The sequence below is a fragment of the Ambystoma mexicanum genome, chromosome 4q, assembly GCF_040938575.1.
Source record: "Ambystoma mexicanum isolate Mex_15411 chromosome 4q, UKY_AmexF1_1, whole genome shotgun sequence".
NCBI classification, from domain to species: domain Eukaryota; kingdom Metazoa; phylum Chordata; class Amphibia; order Caudata; family Ambystomatidae; genus Ambystoma; species Ambystoma mexicanum.
The window spans coordinates 36,867,834-36,886,265 of NC_090928.1; the positions used below are offsets into that span (position 1 = coordinate 36,867,834).

The 18,432-nt window shown below is 43.4% G+C and overlaps 1 protein-coding gene across 1 annotated transcript in view; it reads left to right on the top strand.

Moving 5' to 3' along the window:
* The window catches only part of ARG1 (arginase 1), a 334,173-nt gene extending 317,228 nt beyond the window's left edge, over positions 1-16,945 (top strand). The window contains exons 7-8 of the mRNA XM_069607405.1: positions 13,330-13,466; positions 16,628-16,945. Of these exons, the coding sequence (XP_069463506.1) occupies positions 13,330-13,466; positions 16,628-16,803 (313 nt within the window). The 3' untranslated portion in view covers positions 16,804-16,945. The remainder of the gene's footprint in view (positions 1-13,329; positions 13,467-16,627) is intronic.
* Positions 16,946-18,432: the final 1,487 nt, after the last annotated feature.

Below are 18,432 nucleotides of genomic sequence, written 5' to 3' on the forward strand. Positions count from 1 at the left end.
AGAGTTTGTCACCATGTTAGTCCAGTTTTAAAATCAACAAATTCCAATTTTTTTATACCGTTTAGTAGACTAACTGAAAATATTACGCTCATATGGATGTGCCATTAGCTATTGAAATCCCAGAGAACTCTTCCTTGGATGATGATAAAAGGAAAATGCGCAAACAAAGTAAATCACAGAAAGCTGGGCATCGCTTTTAAATAGAAAGAGAAAAAAAGACAAGGGATTCCCTCACTTTCAATTTCATTGATGCAGGAAGAAAATATGAAAGGAATTCAGTCCTGCATGGCCTCTTTATCTAAGTTACAAAGGAACAGACACAAACTCAAACACTAAAAAGCAGTTCTCATTGCTCAGAAATTATATTTCAAGCAGAGCCATGTTATTCACCCAATTTTTTGCATTTAATGCATAATGAGTCCAAGCAACAAAGCACGAAAATTCTATTAAGTGGAACCCAGTATGAAAAAAATAGCGATGCTGCTACAGAGAATTCCAATACACTAGATTTAAAGGCCTATCATTTGAGAAGGAAATAATATGCTTTTTCATAATTTCCCTGGACAGTCTAAAGTTTTTCATGTGCACAGTAATTATCATTTTCCAATGTTTCAACAAGCCTCCAATTGTTCCAACTACAATGTGTATTAGAATCTTCCTGGTAGCCGTAACCAAATCCTGACCGGATTTACAACAATCACCCTGCACCAGTGTGTTGGCACTAAAACATTGTCAGAGGTTAGGGCATGTTTTGCAGCCTCCATGCCATGCTAGTGTTGCATAGTAGCTTAACGCGAGTTTAATAGGCCTATTTGTATGAATATGGTGGAACCAATGCAGAACTCTCCCAAAGCTTCAAAGGTGTCCTGTCTAAATGTATCATAGTTGTGCCTTGTGTTTGACAGTGCCTTACTGACTCACATACAAAGATATGTTACCACTGTTAGAATCACAACATGTTTATTGTTGACTGGGCATACCTCCTTTTCCGATAATGGGTACCAATCATTTGTGCTCACATATCCAAAATTGCCATGCATGTTGGCTATGTCCTTATTCATTTGGGGTTCTGCAACATTGTGTCCAACTGTGGCATGTGAGGGGTGATAATGGCAGGTCATTATCCTGATACTGTTGATGTGGTTCCAAAGCTCAAAGTAAGCCAACATTTACCATTAATCATGTGTATGTTAAGACTGGTTAATTAGCTGATGCCAAATTGTCTTTTCGTTTGTTGCTACTCTATGGACCCATATAATTAAAGCTTGATTTAGTGGACGTTCTAATCCTAGAGTTTCAACATTTTCTGATAATAGTAAACACAATCTTGCCACAAATGCTTACTTCTATAGGAGGCAACTTGGCAGTTTTGGGGTGGGTTGGAATCGGTGTACTGTTTGAATTATAATTCTCTCATAAAGGTTCAGTTGTTCAAGGACATTGGGAAGTGGGAATATTTCTAAGTTCTTATTGATTGCTTTAGAGAGCGGCTGGGTTTGAAAGAGCCCATTAGTGTAGTATGTCCAGAATAATAACAGATCAATTAGATCATGTTTATCTCATAGAATGAGGTAAAGGTCAATTTTAAACCATTCTGATTGCTCATTGTTCTCTATTTGTTGACTGTTCATGTGGTTTTTTGTAAAGATTTCGACGACAGCAGACACATACTTTGTCTAACATTTCGGCAGAGGTGTTTTGCAAATTTACTGTTCCTTTTTGATGTGTTGTGGAAGGGCAGCTGCTGCTTACAAACGTGTGGTTGCTAGTTTGTTGGTTGGTAGTGCTTTCCACCTCTATTTCAGTAAAAAAAAAAGTATTTCTTTTGTATGTCATTTATTTGTTTTAGGACTTCTTGTGCTGTGTAGGCTAGCAGACATTGATTTAGTTTAAGTAATTCTAAAGCTGTACTTTAAGCACGATATAGTTTATGCACAAAATCGTGCCTTGTAGAGTTATGGGCTGACAGCATTTTTAAATGGAGACAGGTGCTTTTGCAATATGCTTCTGAAAAGCAGCCCAAAGAATGCCCTTGTAACAGTGCGGATGCGCCCAGGACAGGAGTCCATGTTTTGAAGAGTTTATTCTATTTTTATTTTTCAAATGTTTTTTTCTAATTTTATCATTTATTTTGTCAATGGTTTCATTCTGTCTAAGATAAGAATAAAACGCTTTCATTTTAGTTTGAATGCCTTGTCAATCATTGCTTCTAAAACTAGTTTTCACTGATAAATGACAAGTGAGCTATTTGATTTGTCAGGTTCCTCTATGAGATTCGTGAGGACTCTAGGGTGGAACCTTTTTGTAAAATGTGTTTTTTTAATTATCGTATTGGTCCCACTTTGGTGTTGGAGGATATGTCTTCCATGTCTTTGGTTTGTGTTGGATGTTGATGCTGTGGGGAAACTGAGGTTGAGTGTATGACTTTCCCTTGATGTTTTCTTTGGGGGTTTTGGCTGCAATGTTTTGTTTCTATTGGGGAATACGTTTTGATTATGTGGTTTTATGAAAGTGTGTGGGTTGATAAATGGCCTGTTATTGTTAAACAGTAACAAAGGAAGGGATATGTAACTATAACTGGTCAGCTATAAACTACAGGGATGGAGGAGTAGAAGACGTGCGTGTGTAAATAGGAACAGTGATGATGAGTGAAGCTATGTGTATCTTGAGGACTGGAATCAAGAGTGTGGATGAATGGGTAATTAGAGAGTTGGAATCAAGAAAAGTGATTGTGAACTGTTTTGGCTTGTTATTAGATGGATTGACCGTGATTGTGAGTGATGGAAATGGGAAATGAGTTTGGTCATATAGTTGGGAGAAATACTGGCAAAGTATTAATGGACATGTATGTTGTCTCTTCATTTCATGCAAATGAGAAGTGAGTCAGGTGATGGTTTTGTTAAACAAAATGGACATCTGTAATGTAGGCTGTAGTGAACAGCTATTAAAGTGGTGTACTTAGTGTATGTGAAAAGCAGTGATTCCGGTTGTATATTTGTCTTTGGTTTTGTCCAGTTTCTGTAGAATTTATGAAGAAGAAATATTAGTATTTTCATGCAATTTTCACAACTGTTTATTAGCTAAAGACATTGATTTGCTGTTTTAAATGCCCTCCTGTTGGTACTTTCAAGGGGCACTTTTGCACATTGAAATGCACATCTTAAATGTATAAGCATGAGGCATTTTGAAATATGCATTCCTTTTTCTTTTAGGAATAGTTGTAGGGGCAATGGAAAATATGACAATCTGACTTTACCATATATTTGTCTTAAGTGCGTGAGTAATGAGTACTGAGATTGAGAAGGGAGTTGCATAGGTAATGAGGGTATGGGGTTGCGAGGAAAATGGGGGAGTAGAATGAGGAAGGGCGGTGCATGGATATTGTTGAGTGGAAGGAGGGAAGTTGTGTGGGTTATGGGAGCCCTCCTAGCCACACACAACATCCACATCCACCAATACGCCAACGAGACACCACTATACCTCATGTTCGACTCCATCAAGGACATCCTTAGGCTCTAAACCTGGCTCTCGCTGATCCAGTCCTGGATTTCCAGTGCATACTTGAAGCTCAACCACCCCAAGACCGAACACCCAGACATACAGAGCTGGCTATCAACCATGAATTCTGAGGGCTTTACACCCGAGTTCACCTCCCGAGCCATGTCCCTCGGCTTCCACATTGACAAACACCTCTCCTTCAAGACACACATTGCTAAGAAAACTCAGACCGCTTGGTATCAGCTCTGCCTACTTGCGAAAAGGAAAGCCCTTCCTACCACCGGACAACTTTAGATCCACTGTTCAAGCACTGGTCCTACCCCACCTTCAAGGGGGCAAAGCACTCCTCTAAGGCCTTCCATCATCCTCCCTTGTACCCCTGAGAAGTGTCCTAAACGCGGCCGCACACATCAGCGAGTGTCTACGCAGAAACAACCACATCACCCCGCCCTCATCTACCTTCACTGGCTCCCACTGCATGCATGAATCACCTTCAAGTCTTGCTGCATCATCTATAAGGCAGTCGCACTCAAGTCACCCAGCTACCTCGCGGAGAAAATCAGCATCTCATGTGGGCAGCACACCACCAGAAACCAGGACATGTGCAGACTTGAAATCCGCAGCTGAAAATAGGAAAGGAAGAGAAAACGAGCCTTCTCTGCCTATGCCCCAAGACTATGGAACGTCCTCCCCGTTGGCATCAGACTCGCCCGCACGCATGTACAATTCAGAAAAGAACTCATGTCCCACCTCTTCAAAGAGTCTCTCCTCAACACCTAGGTCATCACGTCGCCCCTCTCCTTGCTGCCACCCGGTACAGCTGTACACCTCCTCTGTCCCCCTGTCTATCCTGGCCCTGCTGGATATCTGTTCTATTACCACTGTAAATCACTCTGTTATGCATCTGTAATGTTGTACACCTCTATAAAGTGCTGTGTTATGCATCTGTATTGGTGTATACCTCTGTAAAGCACTCCATTGCTTCTTGAAGCCAGGTCTGTGCTCAATAAATATAATAATAAAAGGGTTCTATGACCTTGGCTGCATTTTTGTCGCCAAATGCATTTTCGGTAAATTGTGCACTTCTTTTGCAGCAAAATGCAGGGGGAGACCCTCCGCACCCTCCATCCTACCCCTTACCTCCACACTCATATATACCCTAACCCTGCTTTGTTCCATGTAATAATGTCCCAGCAAAAATGTCCCCTGACAAAAAAAGTCTCTGTTTTTTGCAGAGATATTATTACATTGAACGAGCGGGGGATGCTCCCGCAATCCCTGTCTTTCTTTTTTTTTTTTTAAATGGGAGCAGGGGACTTCCCCACAACCCGTCCCCATACATAATGTCACCATATATAATGTCGCCAATGGCTTTTTCCGGCGGTATTATGTATGGGGACATTATTACCCGATACCTCCCGCTTACCATCAGAATTTTGCCCTGAAAAAAAGTGCAAACAAAATCGCAAACAATACAGCATTATCAGGGATTGGGGTGAGGACGATACTTGTGTGTTAATGAGAGCTGGGATGAGGGGGGGACTTGCATGGATATGTAGAAACAGTGATGTGGAGTTAGGTGCATAATGAGACAGTGGGATAAGTACTGGTGTTACATGGGAAATTTGGGTCTGAGTCTAGAAATGGGTTCTACACAGTCACATTGATACTTGTAATCACATGGGCTTACTGGGATGGTGAGTGATGTAAAAGGTAAATGAGTTTGGTCATATTTTTTAGAGAAATACTGGCTAAGTTTGAATGGAGATTCACATTGCCTCTCCTGTCACTGCAATTAAGGAGTCCGTTTTTTGATGCCTTTGTAGTGAAACTGGAGATCTCCAATTCAAGTACTAGTGGCCACAGGTGTTGCACTTACGTTCTATGAAACACAGATTATATTGTTGTAGAAGCGTCTTGTTGATTCAGGCTTCTCTGAAAATTAGGAAGACTTTTTTTGTGTGGAATTTAAAAAAATGTATAATAGATGCACTTATTTATATGCTATTTTAAAGATTCTCCTTTTTTATATCTGTACATTGAAGTGGGAATTTGTGGCATATTAAAATGCAGATATTACATTTACAAATGTGATGCATTTTGAAATGTGCATGAATGCCATTTTGCTGTGCCGGTTGGGAATAGAAGTGGAGGATGTACTAAATATTACTTTGTTTCACTCTGCCATGCATTTCTCTTTGAGCGTGGCAGCTGTCGGCTTTAAATGATGTTTTTCCTTTTGTATTTTTAGGTTTTGAGGAGGTATAGAACTTCTTTATTTTACAATTAAGAATTAATCTTGCAGACTTGGAAAAGGGCTTGTCAATCTTTATTGCGTATCATTTAAAACAAATCTTTACAATACAGCATATTTAAATAAAAACTCGTCCAGATATACCAACAATTACACAACATTCGATAAGTCTAATATTCTATGTAAGTTTGTAAGAAATCCTAAAATCGCAAGTCTAAAATTTCTTACATTTGTCCGGTCCTGCCACAGTTGCCAAGCATCAATACTAGGCGGACGGTGCTACCACGGCCCCTATGATTCCACTACCCGTGGTCGGGCGGCCTTTCAAAAAGATAGATATGGGCATTGTGGGCCTTTGGATCCCCAATCCTGCTTGGAAAACAAGAATATTTTGGTTGTGGTGGATTACTGACCCGGTACCCAAAGGCAGTCCTTCTGTGAAGAATCAAAGCCCCTGTGCTCACGCTGGCTCTGATCCGAAATATTCTCTGGTGTGGGATTGCCTAAAGAAGTAATTTCGAACAGAGGATCCAACTTCCTACCAGACTATATGAAGGTGATGTGGGATGGATGTGGAGTAACCTACAAGTTCTTTACGGCCTTTCACCCACAAACCAACACACTTGTTGAGTGGTTCAACAAGACCCTTAAGGCCATGGTAGGTGGCTTGTAAGAGCCCCTCAGGAGAAAGTGGAATAGTCTCCTGTTCTCCTACCAGGACGTGCCACAAAAAAGCCCCTTCGATCTTGTGTGTGGTTATCTCGTTTGGAATCTGATAAATCGGGTGGAGAAGGATGGGAGGGAATTCCCCGAACTCCTCCCTATGACATAGTGGACCATGTGCTTGGTCTTCGTTCCAAGATGGTCAAGTACAGGGAACAGACCACCCAAAAACTGAAGGCCATACTGGAGTTAATGAAGCACTACCATGACCAGAAGGCCACCATGACGGAGTATATAACAGACCAGATCATGGAACCTTTCAAGCCCAGTGCCTTGCACAACAAGTGGTCTCGATCCTACGTGGTACTGGAAAAGATTAGTGAGGTTAACTACCTCATTGTCACTAAGACCTTGAGGCAGAGGCACCAGGTCTTGCACAACAACTAGCTTAAACCCCATTACAGCCCGGATGACTTACTGATGGCTCTGGGCACAGACAATGAGACCGAGGAGGAGACAGACTCCCTCCCCAACGTGTTGCATGCAGACCCCACTGACGGATCTCTTGAGCCAGTTCAAATCTCCCCAGAATTCACCAAACAACAGATTCAGGACTGCCAGCGTTGCAGAATCAGTTTGTGGGACAATTCTTGCTGAATCCTGGGAAGATTCATTGGTGTGCCCATGATATAAGCACCAGAACCAGCAAAGTGGTCAAAATGAGGATTCACTGGATGTCCGACAAGATCAAAGACACTATCAAGGAGGAATTCTCCAGGATGTTGGCTTTGGGGGTAATTGAGCCATTCCACTGTCCCTGTGCTAGTCCATTGGTACTGATCCCTAACAAGTCCATTGGTGGGAAAACCAAGCTCTACTTTTGCATGGATTATCAGGGGCTCAACTCTGTCACGAATACAGGTGTGCACCCCATCACTCGGGCAGAATAATTCATTGATTGGTTAGGTGCTGCCAAGTTCAGGAGTACCTTCGACATCATGGCAGGATATTGACAGGTCAGTCTGATGATCACTCATTCTCAACCCGGATGGGCATTATCAGTTCATGGTAATGCCCTTTGGATTGAAGAATGCCCCTGCCACCTTTCAAAGGATTGTGAACTAGGACCTTTAGATTAAGGAATGCCCCTGCTACGTTTCAAAGGATTGTGAACCAGGTTCTAACGGGACTGGAAGACTACAGCGTTGCCTATTTAGATGACGTTTCGGTATTCGGTAACATCTGGAAAGACCATTTATCCCATCTGGAACAGGTGCTTCAAGCCATGCAATGAGCTGGCTTTACTATCAAGGCATCCAGATGCTAGATAGCGCAGGGTACTGTGACTTACTTAGGTCACCAATGTAGGTGGCAGTAAAATGCAACCTCTCTAAGCCAAAGTCTAGGAGGTGAAGGATTGGGACATCCCCACCAACCAGACTCAAGTGAGGGCCTTCCTAGGCCTCACATATTATTACTAGCCTTTTATTAAGGAGTATTTCTTCCCTTAAACTTATTCAAGTTAAAGAAACTGCCAAGGAAGGTCTCTTGGATCCCTGCCTGTCAGTCATCCTTCCAGAGATTGAAGGATGGTCTGTACCAGGACCCATTTCTGAAGATCCTGGATTTTGGGCAACAGTTTATCTTTCGGACAGACGCTTGGGAAATTGGCATCAGTGCAGTATTCGCGCAACCAAACTCTAATGGGGCAGAACAATCTTGTGCGTACCTAAGTAGGTGCTTGACGAAATGAGAGCACAACTGGGCCACCATGCCACAAGGAGGCATTTGCAGTGGTTTGAGTGGTACACAAGATGAAAGCCTACATTTTTGGGTCTCACTTCACTGTCCAAGCTTACCAAAGACCTCTGAGGTGACTTATGGACGTGCAGGGAGAGAACCCCTAGTTACTGCATTGGGTCATATCCCTACAGGGATTTGGCATGGACATCCAACACAAACCTTGGTCTAAGTACTCTAATGCAGATGTCCTCAGACACTACTTTTGCCAGGATGATGACCCAGACCCTTAGAAGGGGGAGTCTCAACATTTTTGGCTGGGGGGCATGTGAGGAACTGCCATCTGGCAGGAGTGCAAAGCCCTCGCTTTTTGAATTTGTATTAAATAATGACATGATGCGTGCAGTTCCATTTCAGAAAGGGTAAATTACTGATCAGAATCCCCTTTCCCCAACTCCATGCCAAAAGCATAGTTTGTACCTGTGGCCTGCTGCATCCGTATCCTGAATCACAGTGCCTGCTCTGCCCATGGCACTGAGCAGGCCACCGATGCCCATGTGACAAGGACAGTGACAGAAATGTTGCTGCCGCACAGGAACGACATTTAAATATATTCTCTTGTGTACCCAAACGACAATGATCATAAGTAGCCTATTATCTCGGCAGAATAATCTCTAAAATAAAGCTATGCCTGGTTTTAGGCATATTGCATGGTATTACTTATGATCACGGCCTCAACCTTCCAATTGATGTCGCACATATGGCTGCTCCTGGGAGTCAGCTTTACTTTGGAAGGTGGTGTGTATTCTGGTCAGCCGGGTGTAGTCCGCCAAATGGCAGGACAGGAACCTGGAGGGCCGAGCCTCCTCCTTGCAGGCAGCTGTCCTGAGCCCTGGCCTCTAGAGTCTACACCAATCCAAAAGGAATAGCCTCACACCAGAGTGCTCCATCTCTGAATGTCTTTCTACTCAGTGAGCAGGGAAGGGGCAGGAATAAGAAAGGCAGGAGGGCCCTGGTCGATGGCAGAAGACTTCTGCCATCTTGATTCTCACTGTCCCTCTCTCTCGTTCCTGTCTTCTCCACTTCCTCTGGAGCAAAGCACTTTGGGTGTGACATCAGGAGGGCAAAGTCCACTCCATCCAAGAGCCGGGATTGGATCACTAAAACAGTCTTACTTTAGTCCCCTCTGGGACCCCTTAAGGCCGCAGATTGGTTCTGAAGATCTCACTGGAGTTCCTTTGGGAAAGTTGCACTTTCCAAGTCCCTCAGCCTGACGCGAAGAAGGAATAACCCAAGAAATAAGATAAATCTGTTCCATTATACTCCGAAGGCACATCAGGAGTAACCTCTACTGTGAATCAGGCCCCATCACTTGCACTGGAATTTCCTGAGCTGGGAACGCAGACCCTGAATGTAACCATCCTATCCCAGAGTCCCCCTGAGTGGGCTTCACAGCAGCTGGAAGGACCAGACCAGCCCAGCCGAAGCTCCCTTTTCTACCACACTGAACCAGTCGCTCTGTGTTCATTGCACCTGGAGTAAGAGGGAAATTGCTGCCGTTGGTTGCTGCACTCCTCCACTGCTTTGAATTTGCTTGCAATTTCAACCAGCTCGACACAGAATAGTCACTGGTAGGCCCAAAGTAACTGCTCAATGCCGGGACCCAAACTGAATCACTGGAGAGTCACACGCAAATTGTAACCAGGGGTTATAAACATGGCTCGACCCAGGTAGCCCTTGAACTGCTGCCTCATTGATCGCATGTAGACACATCCAAGATCACGGTTTGCCTACTCAACCCACTGGAGTGTCACTTATTGAATCCTCCCTGCGGTTAAAGCCCAACTCGGCCTGACTCACTGCAAAGCATTCCTGGGGCTGCCCCAACCTGCATCCTTGACAGCCGCCCTTCTACCAGGCACAGAGCACCTGCCTTCACCCCCAATCTGCACCCGCTTGACTCTTGGGCGCACACGATCCAACATGCCGAACGGAGCTTGATCCGCTTGCATCTACGTTGGACACCGGCTATGACTTTGTCTGCCCACCAAGAACTGAATCCAGGTACTGTTGACTCTGAACTGCCCCCTCAGTCTACTGGAACCCTGGAGACTGGTTAGACCACAATCGCTCCTGTTTTCATCCAATATATTCTTTTTGTGACTACTGAATTACCTACCACCTCTGGCACTTCAGCCAGAGTGCTACTATCTCCTGTCTGTTGCTTCTTCTCTGTTCTTCCGTTGGGTGGGTTTGAGTACAGTATACTCCATTTGCTCTACGCGCAGATGGTGTGTTTGAATACAGTATATACAGTTTCATAGAACCTTGATTGGGATTTGCCTTTATTTTGGACTATGGTACTGTGTTGTTTGGGTCACTAATGGTTCACCCTCACACCGCTATTAAGAGCATAGCCTTCCCTCTGCCCATATTACCACAAAAGGCAAAGGAGGTATAGTTCTTAACTGTCCCTGTTTTACCTTTATGGTTACGTCGAGTTCTGATTTGTAGAAGTGTGAGGGCTGAATGGGCCATTTTACGCTACTCATCCTTGTACTACTGCAGGGTGGAGTCCAATTCATCACATCCTCCTGGAAGGTATGTGATCAGTTCCCAACCTCCAGGACACTGTTTCTGTACATTGGATTCCTTCTTTCCTAAGTCCTAGGAAACACAGGATCCTGCTCTTCATTCACACCTGTCCTCATCACCTGTGGCATCTCACAGGGGTCAGCCGTATCACTCCTTATTGTAGAGATATATGCCTCTGCTTTGGCCAACATCATCCACTGTTTCGCCTTCAGCTACTATATGTATAACAATACAGCACAGATTCTGCTCAGGGTAGAACAGGAAACACACCCAATAACACTGATTTCTTATTACCAGTCTGTAGTCCATAAATTCCTGCATGAGCATCAGCCGGCTGGAGTTGAACCCCTAAAAAATACAGGCCATGCTCAATAGAGAGCACTCCATGTTGGAATGAGAGTCTATGGCTGTACAGTATGGGTACCTGCTCCAAACCAGTCAGCTCAGTAAAGACTTGAATTTATCATCAGCCATAATCTCTCCCTCAAGTCCTAATTGAGTGTGGTCATCAGTTACTGCTAATGCTCCCTTCTTCAGACATAGTGACAGCAAGACGCACCCTGATCTCCTCTTGCCTTGACTATGGCAACAGTTTCTTCCTGGGTCTCAGCGACATACACATTCAACCCCTGGAACAGACTTAGAATGCAGCAGCAAGTTTACTGTTACGCCATGTATGTCGAGAACATGCCAACCCAGTTCTCACTAGCATCCTTTGCTGCCTATTGTCAAAGCTTTCCAATTAAAAGCTGCCCACATTCTCCATAAATCCCTGCACAAACTAGGTGTCAAATTCATGATGCCCAAGTTTCCTCTGCATGAACCCCCAGTGATGTATGCTCATCCAATTCAATATCCTCTGTGTCCCAAAATTAAACAAGCATTGACATTGCCAAGTTTGGGCTTTTCTGTAGGCATGAGAAAGGCACTTGCCAGGCTCTACAGTAGTGGTATTAACTGGCAATTCATGGTAGCAGTTGCACAATGGTGCAAGTACCTCGGTATCTAACAGCAGTGCCTGGCACATGCCTAATACTTCTACACAATCCAACTATGTTGGCTTTGCCAATGCTTGTTTGTAACAGGACTTCAGTGAAGGACACGCTTAGTGCTTGTAAATCAAGTGGGTTAAGGTAGACCTGGTTAAAACATGCTTATTACTCCAGTAGTTTTAACATCTCCAATTAAGTCATTAACTCTCAGAAGACTGCTTTGACAAAAAACGAGTAGGCACTTTGAGTGCAAAGTTTAAAGGGAAGACTTGATTGAAGCGAGCTCAAAGGGTTCCCATGACGAGGTGTTTTGGGCAGCGAGGGGAAGGAACTGGGTGGGAATGGCAATAGGAATAAGTAAGGCCATGGACAGTCAATGGGTGGGAAAATAACCAAACAACACCTTCAGGCTTTGTGTCCCTCCTCACATGCCATTTCTCCCTATGCGGTCCATGCTGCATAGCACTTACTATGTTAGACACTTCATCTGCTGCTCACCCATGAGCACAGACACTCCAGTACCTACTCCCACTCCCCATCTTTTCTCTGCACTTGCACGTTCTGTATACTCACAAGGCATAGTAGGTTCGTCTTTATCCTTCCACTGCATTTATTTCCAATCGCATTGCCCTCCCAGTTACCCTGTGGGCCTTTGAAACAGAATTGACTTGCTGTATAAGCGCCTAACAAATGCACAGTAAATAAGAAATCAATAATTCAAAAGTGTGGGCTTATAGGCGGGTCACCCACCTAAAAGCCCAAACTAAAAATGAGCGCAAAGAAGGAAAAGCATTATTTTACCTCTGTGTGAAACTACGGAACTCCCTCACGTCTCTCAGTCATGAATCATTCCGCATCAAATTCAGAAAGGAACTAAAAAGCGGACTTTTCTAGAATGGACTCTCCCTTCTCTAGTGTGTTTATTTCCCTGCCCTCTTGCCGCATGCACGGAGGCCATTTATGGTATGTAGCACCTTGTAAATGTGACAATATATAGGTAAATACTATTTAAAAAATGGTCTATAGAACCCAATAAAAGTACGAATGGCAAGGTTTGAGACACACGAATGCTGACGTAACACACTAGGGACCAGTCAAGTCCTGTCATCAGGTTAATAACTTTGGCTGGAAAAGAACAGACTTGGCGTATGAGGGCGAAGAAATTCCTGAGCACATTGCAGACATACCAAACAAGTATAGGTAGGTAACTGGGGAAAATATAACTATGGAGAATGCGTCTTTTTTGGAGCTCAAACAAGAACTACACAATTGTGCACCTTGATGTAATTAGAACTAAGCATGATGTTGCCAGCATTAAAATGCTTTCCGGCGCACTCAACATGATGGCAACAGAACATACATGTGTTTCATTCCTTCAAGCAAGAGTTGATATGTGTGGCTGAGCTACTCTCAAAACAGTACAAAACATTCCAATGCTTTGCAAATATTTTCTGAACTCAAGAGGCCACTAGTATGTTCCTTACATATGAACATATGTAGCCAATTGTAGGGTGTCTGTGAAAAATAATCCTGTTATTTGTGATTGTCCATCGTTAATGTATGATGATTCGTTGTTTTCCCCTTAAGCAAGTCACGGCCGATCCACCTGAGCTTTGATGTGGATGGTTTGGATCCCAGCGTGGCACCAGCTACCGGCACGCCCGTCGTAGGAGGTCTGACCTACCGGGAGGGCATGTACATCACCGAACAGCTGCACAAGACAGGTAAAGGGGAGACCAGGGACGGGCAGCATCAAAGAAATCTTATGCCAGCATTTTATTTAAATAGGAGCGAGAGGAAGCTCAAAGATGTTAAAAGGCTGTGAACAATAACAGTAAATATACTGATATAAGTCAGCAACCTATTAAAAATCTAAAGACTTAAAAACTAAAACTAAAAAGTGTTTGTGTTTTATAAGTCAAAAAATGTGTTTCGACATAGACAACGAAATAAATGCACGCTTTTCGATATCCTATATATTCTATGTTATTGGGTTCTGAGCAGGTTTGTCTACTTTTGGTACTTCATAACTCAAAAGCTCCTGCCTAAGAAAGTCGTTCTGGGCATAGTGGCCTCTTTGAGTGGCCTTCCTCTGTGGATCTTGCAAAGTAAATTTGCCCAGTTTGGATAGTTGGTGGAATGGAGGCAGGTTTACTTTCGACTATTAAGACCCTAAATAAAACAGTGTGCATGCAGATGAACATGTCGGGTAAAATTTCTAAGAGCATATGGGCATCAATAGGGATTCATGTGCCATTCTCTAATTGATACTGCGATTGACCTGTTGGAGCCTCGATCTCTTTTCACATCCACTCATTAGTATGTTGCGCCAATACCGCCATGTTAAATCCTTCCTAATTGAGGTTGCAACCTCTTCCAACAGCAGAAACTTAGTGTCATGAAAACCAGTTAATTATCAATCATTGGAAGCCTGATGTCATGTGTTTTGAGACAAATAAAGCAATGAGAACAATTGCCACTTATGGAGAAATCATATTGAATAGTCATATGACCTCAAATAGGTTGGTATTATGTGTGATTCTAAATTAAATTGCAAATAACAGATGAGACATGGAGAATAGGAGGTGGCTCACTTAAATAGAAATTTGGTAGCTAATCTCATACACCACTGCTACCCTCATGTAAAGATAAAAAACACTCACAAATGCTCTCTCATTAGTGTAAAGCACACAATTTTGGGGGTCTCGGATATTTCTTTTTAGGTTATTTCCTCTGTGTTTATTCTTTCTGATTGCATGTTCTGTGGGGGTTTAGTGTGTGATTTGGATTCAACAACCCTTATCTAAGGTTGTGTCTAATTAAAAGCAGGGAGGCATTACTGGATAATGGCATCAAGGTGTTTTTGGGCATTAGGGTCAGGCAGTGCCACGGACACGATGCCTGGTTTGATGCTTTGACCTGTAAAATCATGTCGACCTCAGGGATATAAATAGTATTATAACTCCCTCTTCAACCCCTTCTATTACAAATCTTCCACCGGCTCTCCTAGATCCATTTCTTCCATCTTATAGAAACACTATAAGTCTCTCCAAATGAGCTTCTGATCCAATTTGTTGCTGCATAAATCATGTTCCCCCTACCCAGCGGTAACCTCTGGCGAGCGGCCTGCTCTAAGTCTGAGTGTCGCATCATGAACTATTGCTGGCTTAAGCGACAAATTGCTAGATGCCGATTGGTTAACTTTCATACGACAATATGATATTGTCTGCCTCCAGGAAACTTGTCTGCTGGTGGCTCCAATATTACCCGGCTACCCTTGTTTCTCCATTCCGGCTAAGAAAAGTGTGTTGGGACATTCAAGAGAGGGTGGAAGGGGTTTACTACATGGTTCTGCATACTGACGTCTTTTGAAATTATGAAGCTCACAACAGACCAGGATTTTATCATGGCTTTTTCACTCAGGGTTAAGGGCAGTGACTTAAATCTGAGGGTACTAAATATTTACCTGCCACCAAAAATCAGCTCAGCGATGGATAGAGACTTATTAGACTCTCTTGAGCAATTTTTACTGTTAAACCCCAGGGAGCATGTTACTATTATAGGCAACTTTAATGCCAAATTAGGGAGCTCACCTAAGTCAGATGAGGAGAGCAGTACTTTGGAGGAAGTACGCGAGATCTCGAGTTGCTTACCTTCGATTTCCAAACCTGATGCTCGGGTAGTGCCTTGCGAGCCATCTGCACGCAATATGCCCTTATTGAATTAAATGGAAGGTTTCGGGGTGACCACCCTTCTGGACCCACGTTTGTGATGGGAGGATGTGCTTCAACTGTTGATTAAAGTATTGTGTATTGCCACTTATTTTCTAAGATAGCTAGTTTTATGATATTACATAGGGTAGAAAGTGACCATCTGCCAATAACCACGCTGGTAGAGTATGCACGCGTTACATTTTGCCCCTGAGCCACCGACGGTGGGAAATACTATAAGGCGATTGAGATGACACAATATGGAAGTTGGTGATATTATCCATTCTGCCTCAGCCAGTGGTAGCAGAGATCTTATTTTGGCCAACGTCCTCCCAGGTGCTGGAGCAGTATATTTGTTTGAAAAACTCAATGATATTATACATCGTATGCACACTCGTTATAACCATCAAGTACTTCGGAACAACAATAGAATTAGAGATGCACCATGGTCCCATAGAGAGTGCAGGTCGAAAGATGAAGCAGACCCATTTTTTGCGCAAACTCAAAAGGGATTACAAGAAATGATTAAAAAAGAAGAAACTAGAATGCCCTGTCAAACAGTGGGACCAAGTAGAGTGTGGGTGCATGTGCCCAATCAGAGAGCTCTGAACACTTTGTACCTCTGCTTACACAAGCCTGTGTTTCTAGCTGCATGGTGGCTGCCACCTCCCACACGTCCAGCCCACCTGCTGCACTTTCCATTATGTCAAATGGACCTGCCTTCAGGCATTGTCCTGTTCCAAGCACCTTTTGTCTGCCGCTAATCTTCCAGTGCCTCCTGTGGTGCTATGGAAATAGAAAGGGGGCTCTACGTTTTGAGCGCCCTTTCATGTTTCCATTGTGGTTCGGTTTGTTGTTTTAATCGTGGAGAAATTAGATTGCGTGGATATTCGTATTATGTTATGTTGATTTATACCGCGCACCGCTACCGCCCAGGGGAAGTCTCCAGGCGCTCATGCAAAATGAACATGTGTTTTTTCCCTACACGCTGGGTTTGCTAATTACATTAACCCCAATGGCGTCACAGCTCATGTCACGCAGGCCTATTAATGGTTTATTGGCAAGCCATTACCAGCCTGTATAATCCGCCACCTTATGTGTAAGCAGCAGGACTAGACCGTCACCAAGCGTACATTTTTATATTCTGTTTTTTTAATATATTGTTGTTTTTTCAGGGTTGCTCTCAGCAGTGGATATGATGGAAGTCAACCCATCACGTGGAGAAACACAGAAAGACATTAATACAACCGTGGAAACTGCCGTTGCGATGACGTTATCGTGTTTTGGGAAAGCACGCGAAGGCTTCCATGGTACCAGCTACAACATACCAGCACCACAGACATCTATTTGAATGTTTCCAGTGCCCGTGCCTCTTGCTGATGTCAGGATTGGTTTTCCCTGTAATCGTAATGCTAGTCTAGTCCCGTAGCATTCGGCCCTAAGGGGCGTGATATCGTAGGCCACATCGATTACTCTTGCACGTGTGTAGGAGTCAAAAGTGACTAAATCATTTTTGCATTTGCGAATGTTGCTTATTTTTAAACATGCTAATTAGATAATTTTTCATAAAAAGCTAACACGCCACTAAAGGTCCTGCTCCAAGATCACATTAGCTACCTTTTCAAACAACATTTGAAACCAGTTTGTCAGAAAATACAATAGGATAAATATATCTTCTTATTCCTTAAACACCTGGAGGCGCTATAAAAAGGAAATAACCATTACATTGGAAACGACAGGATTATCGTGTCATGATTTTCTTTGGCTGGCGTGTTTGTTAGATGTTGTAACTTCTGCTGTCACATTTATGTTTGCTTGCATGTTTTGAAGTTGTATACATTTACATTCATTTTCAACTGTCCTTATTACTAAACATATATAAAATAAATGATGTACATGTATATTTTTTATAATTGTCTGAGATAGTCATGGTCACAGCACTGTAGCTAAGGTTACATAACACCTTACATAAGAACATTATTAAAAGGTGTTTTTGAACTTACATGGCTACCCATACAGGTAGACGCCATGTGCAAAAAAGACACGAAAGAATCTGGACTACAGGCAACTAACTGCATTGTGGCTGGACTCATCAAAGCACTGTTGTAGCTGATAACCATGATTGACTTACTAAGGGCCACTGCAGTGTTTACAACAGCTTGCAAACATTGCACATGTGTCTATGCAGATAAGCTAGCTACAAAAAGGAACCAGCAACTCATCCATAATGGCGAGGGGGCGCTGATCTGCCAGAACCCACAACCATCTTGGAGGAGTCCTGGGCTGGCTTGATCTGCCAAATGGAAACCGGGTTTCCCTGCGGTAGTTCATACAGCCACGCATGTCCAATGGCCATTTTGCATCCCCAGCCCTGCATGGCCCATTGGGGACACAGGCTGCGGTGCTGCACTCCTGAATGTGAGATGCACCTCACCACACATACAAACGGATGGGGCGGTTTGTCAGAAGCACTACGGCTGCTGCGCGCGCATATGCTGGTTCCTGTTTGTGCAGCGCAGCAACCAGAGGGTTTTCTGGTGGCGGCTGCAGAGTTGTGTGAGGATGATGCCACGTGTAGCTACGATTTTATTTTATATGTGTGTGAATAAGTGAGTGTATGATGTGTGGATGCACATGTGAATGAATGAGTGCTGTTTGTGAATAGAATGAGCGAGTGAATGGAGAGTGTGTGTGGGGGGGGGCAGGGAGCGTGTGGGCAGTCAGGGCATGACAACAATGTATTTTTTTTACAGGGCATCTACAATAGATGCCCTGTAAAAAAAATCATCCTTACTTATATCAACCAGTGGTTGATATTAGACAGGATGAGTTATTACATGGCTAGACTGGCATTTTGGAGGAGCCAGTCCAGACATGTCTTACTATGGTATGACATTTCTTCATGGATATCTCTGCTAAAGCATGTTATGTGTTATTTGTTGGCTAGACTGGCATTTCGGGGCAGCCAGTCTAGCCCCTG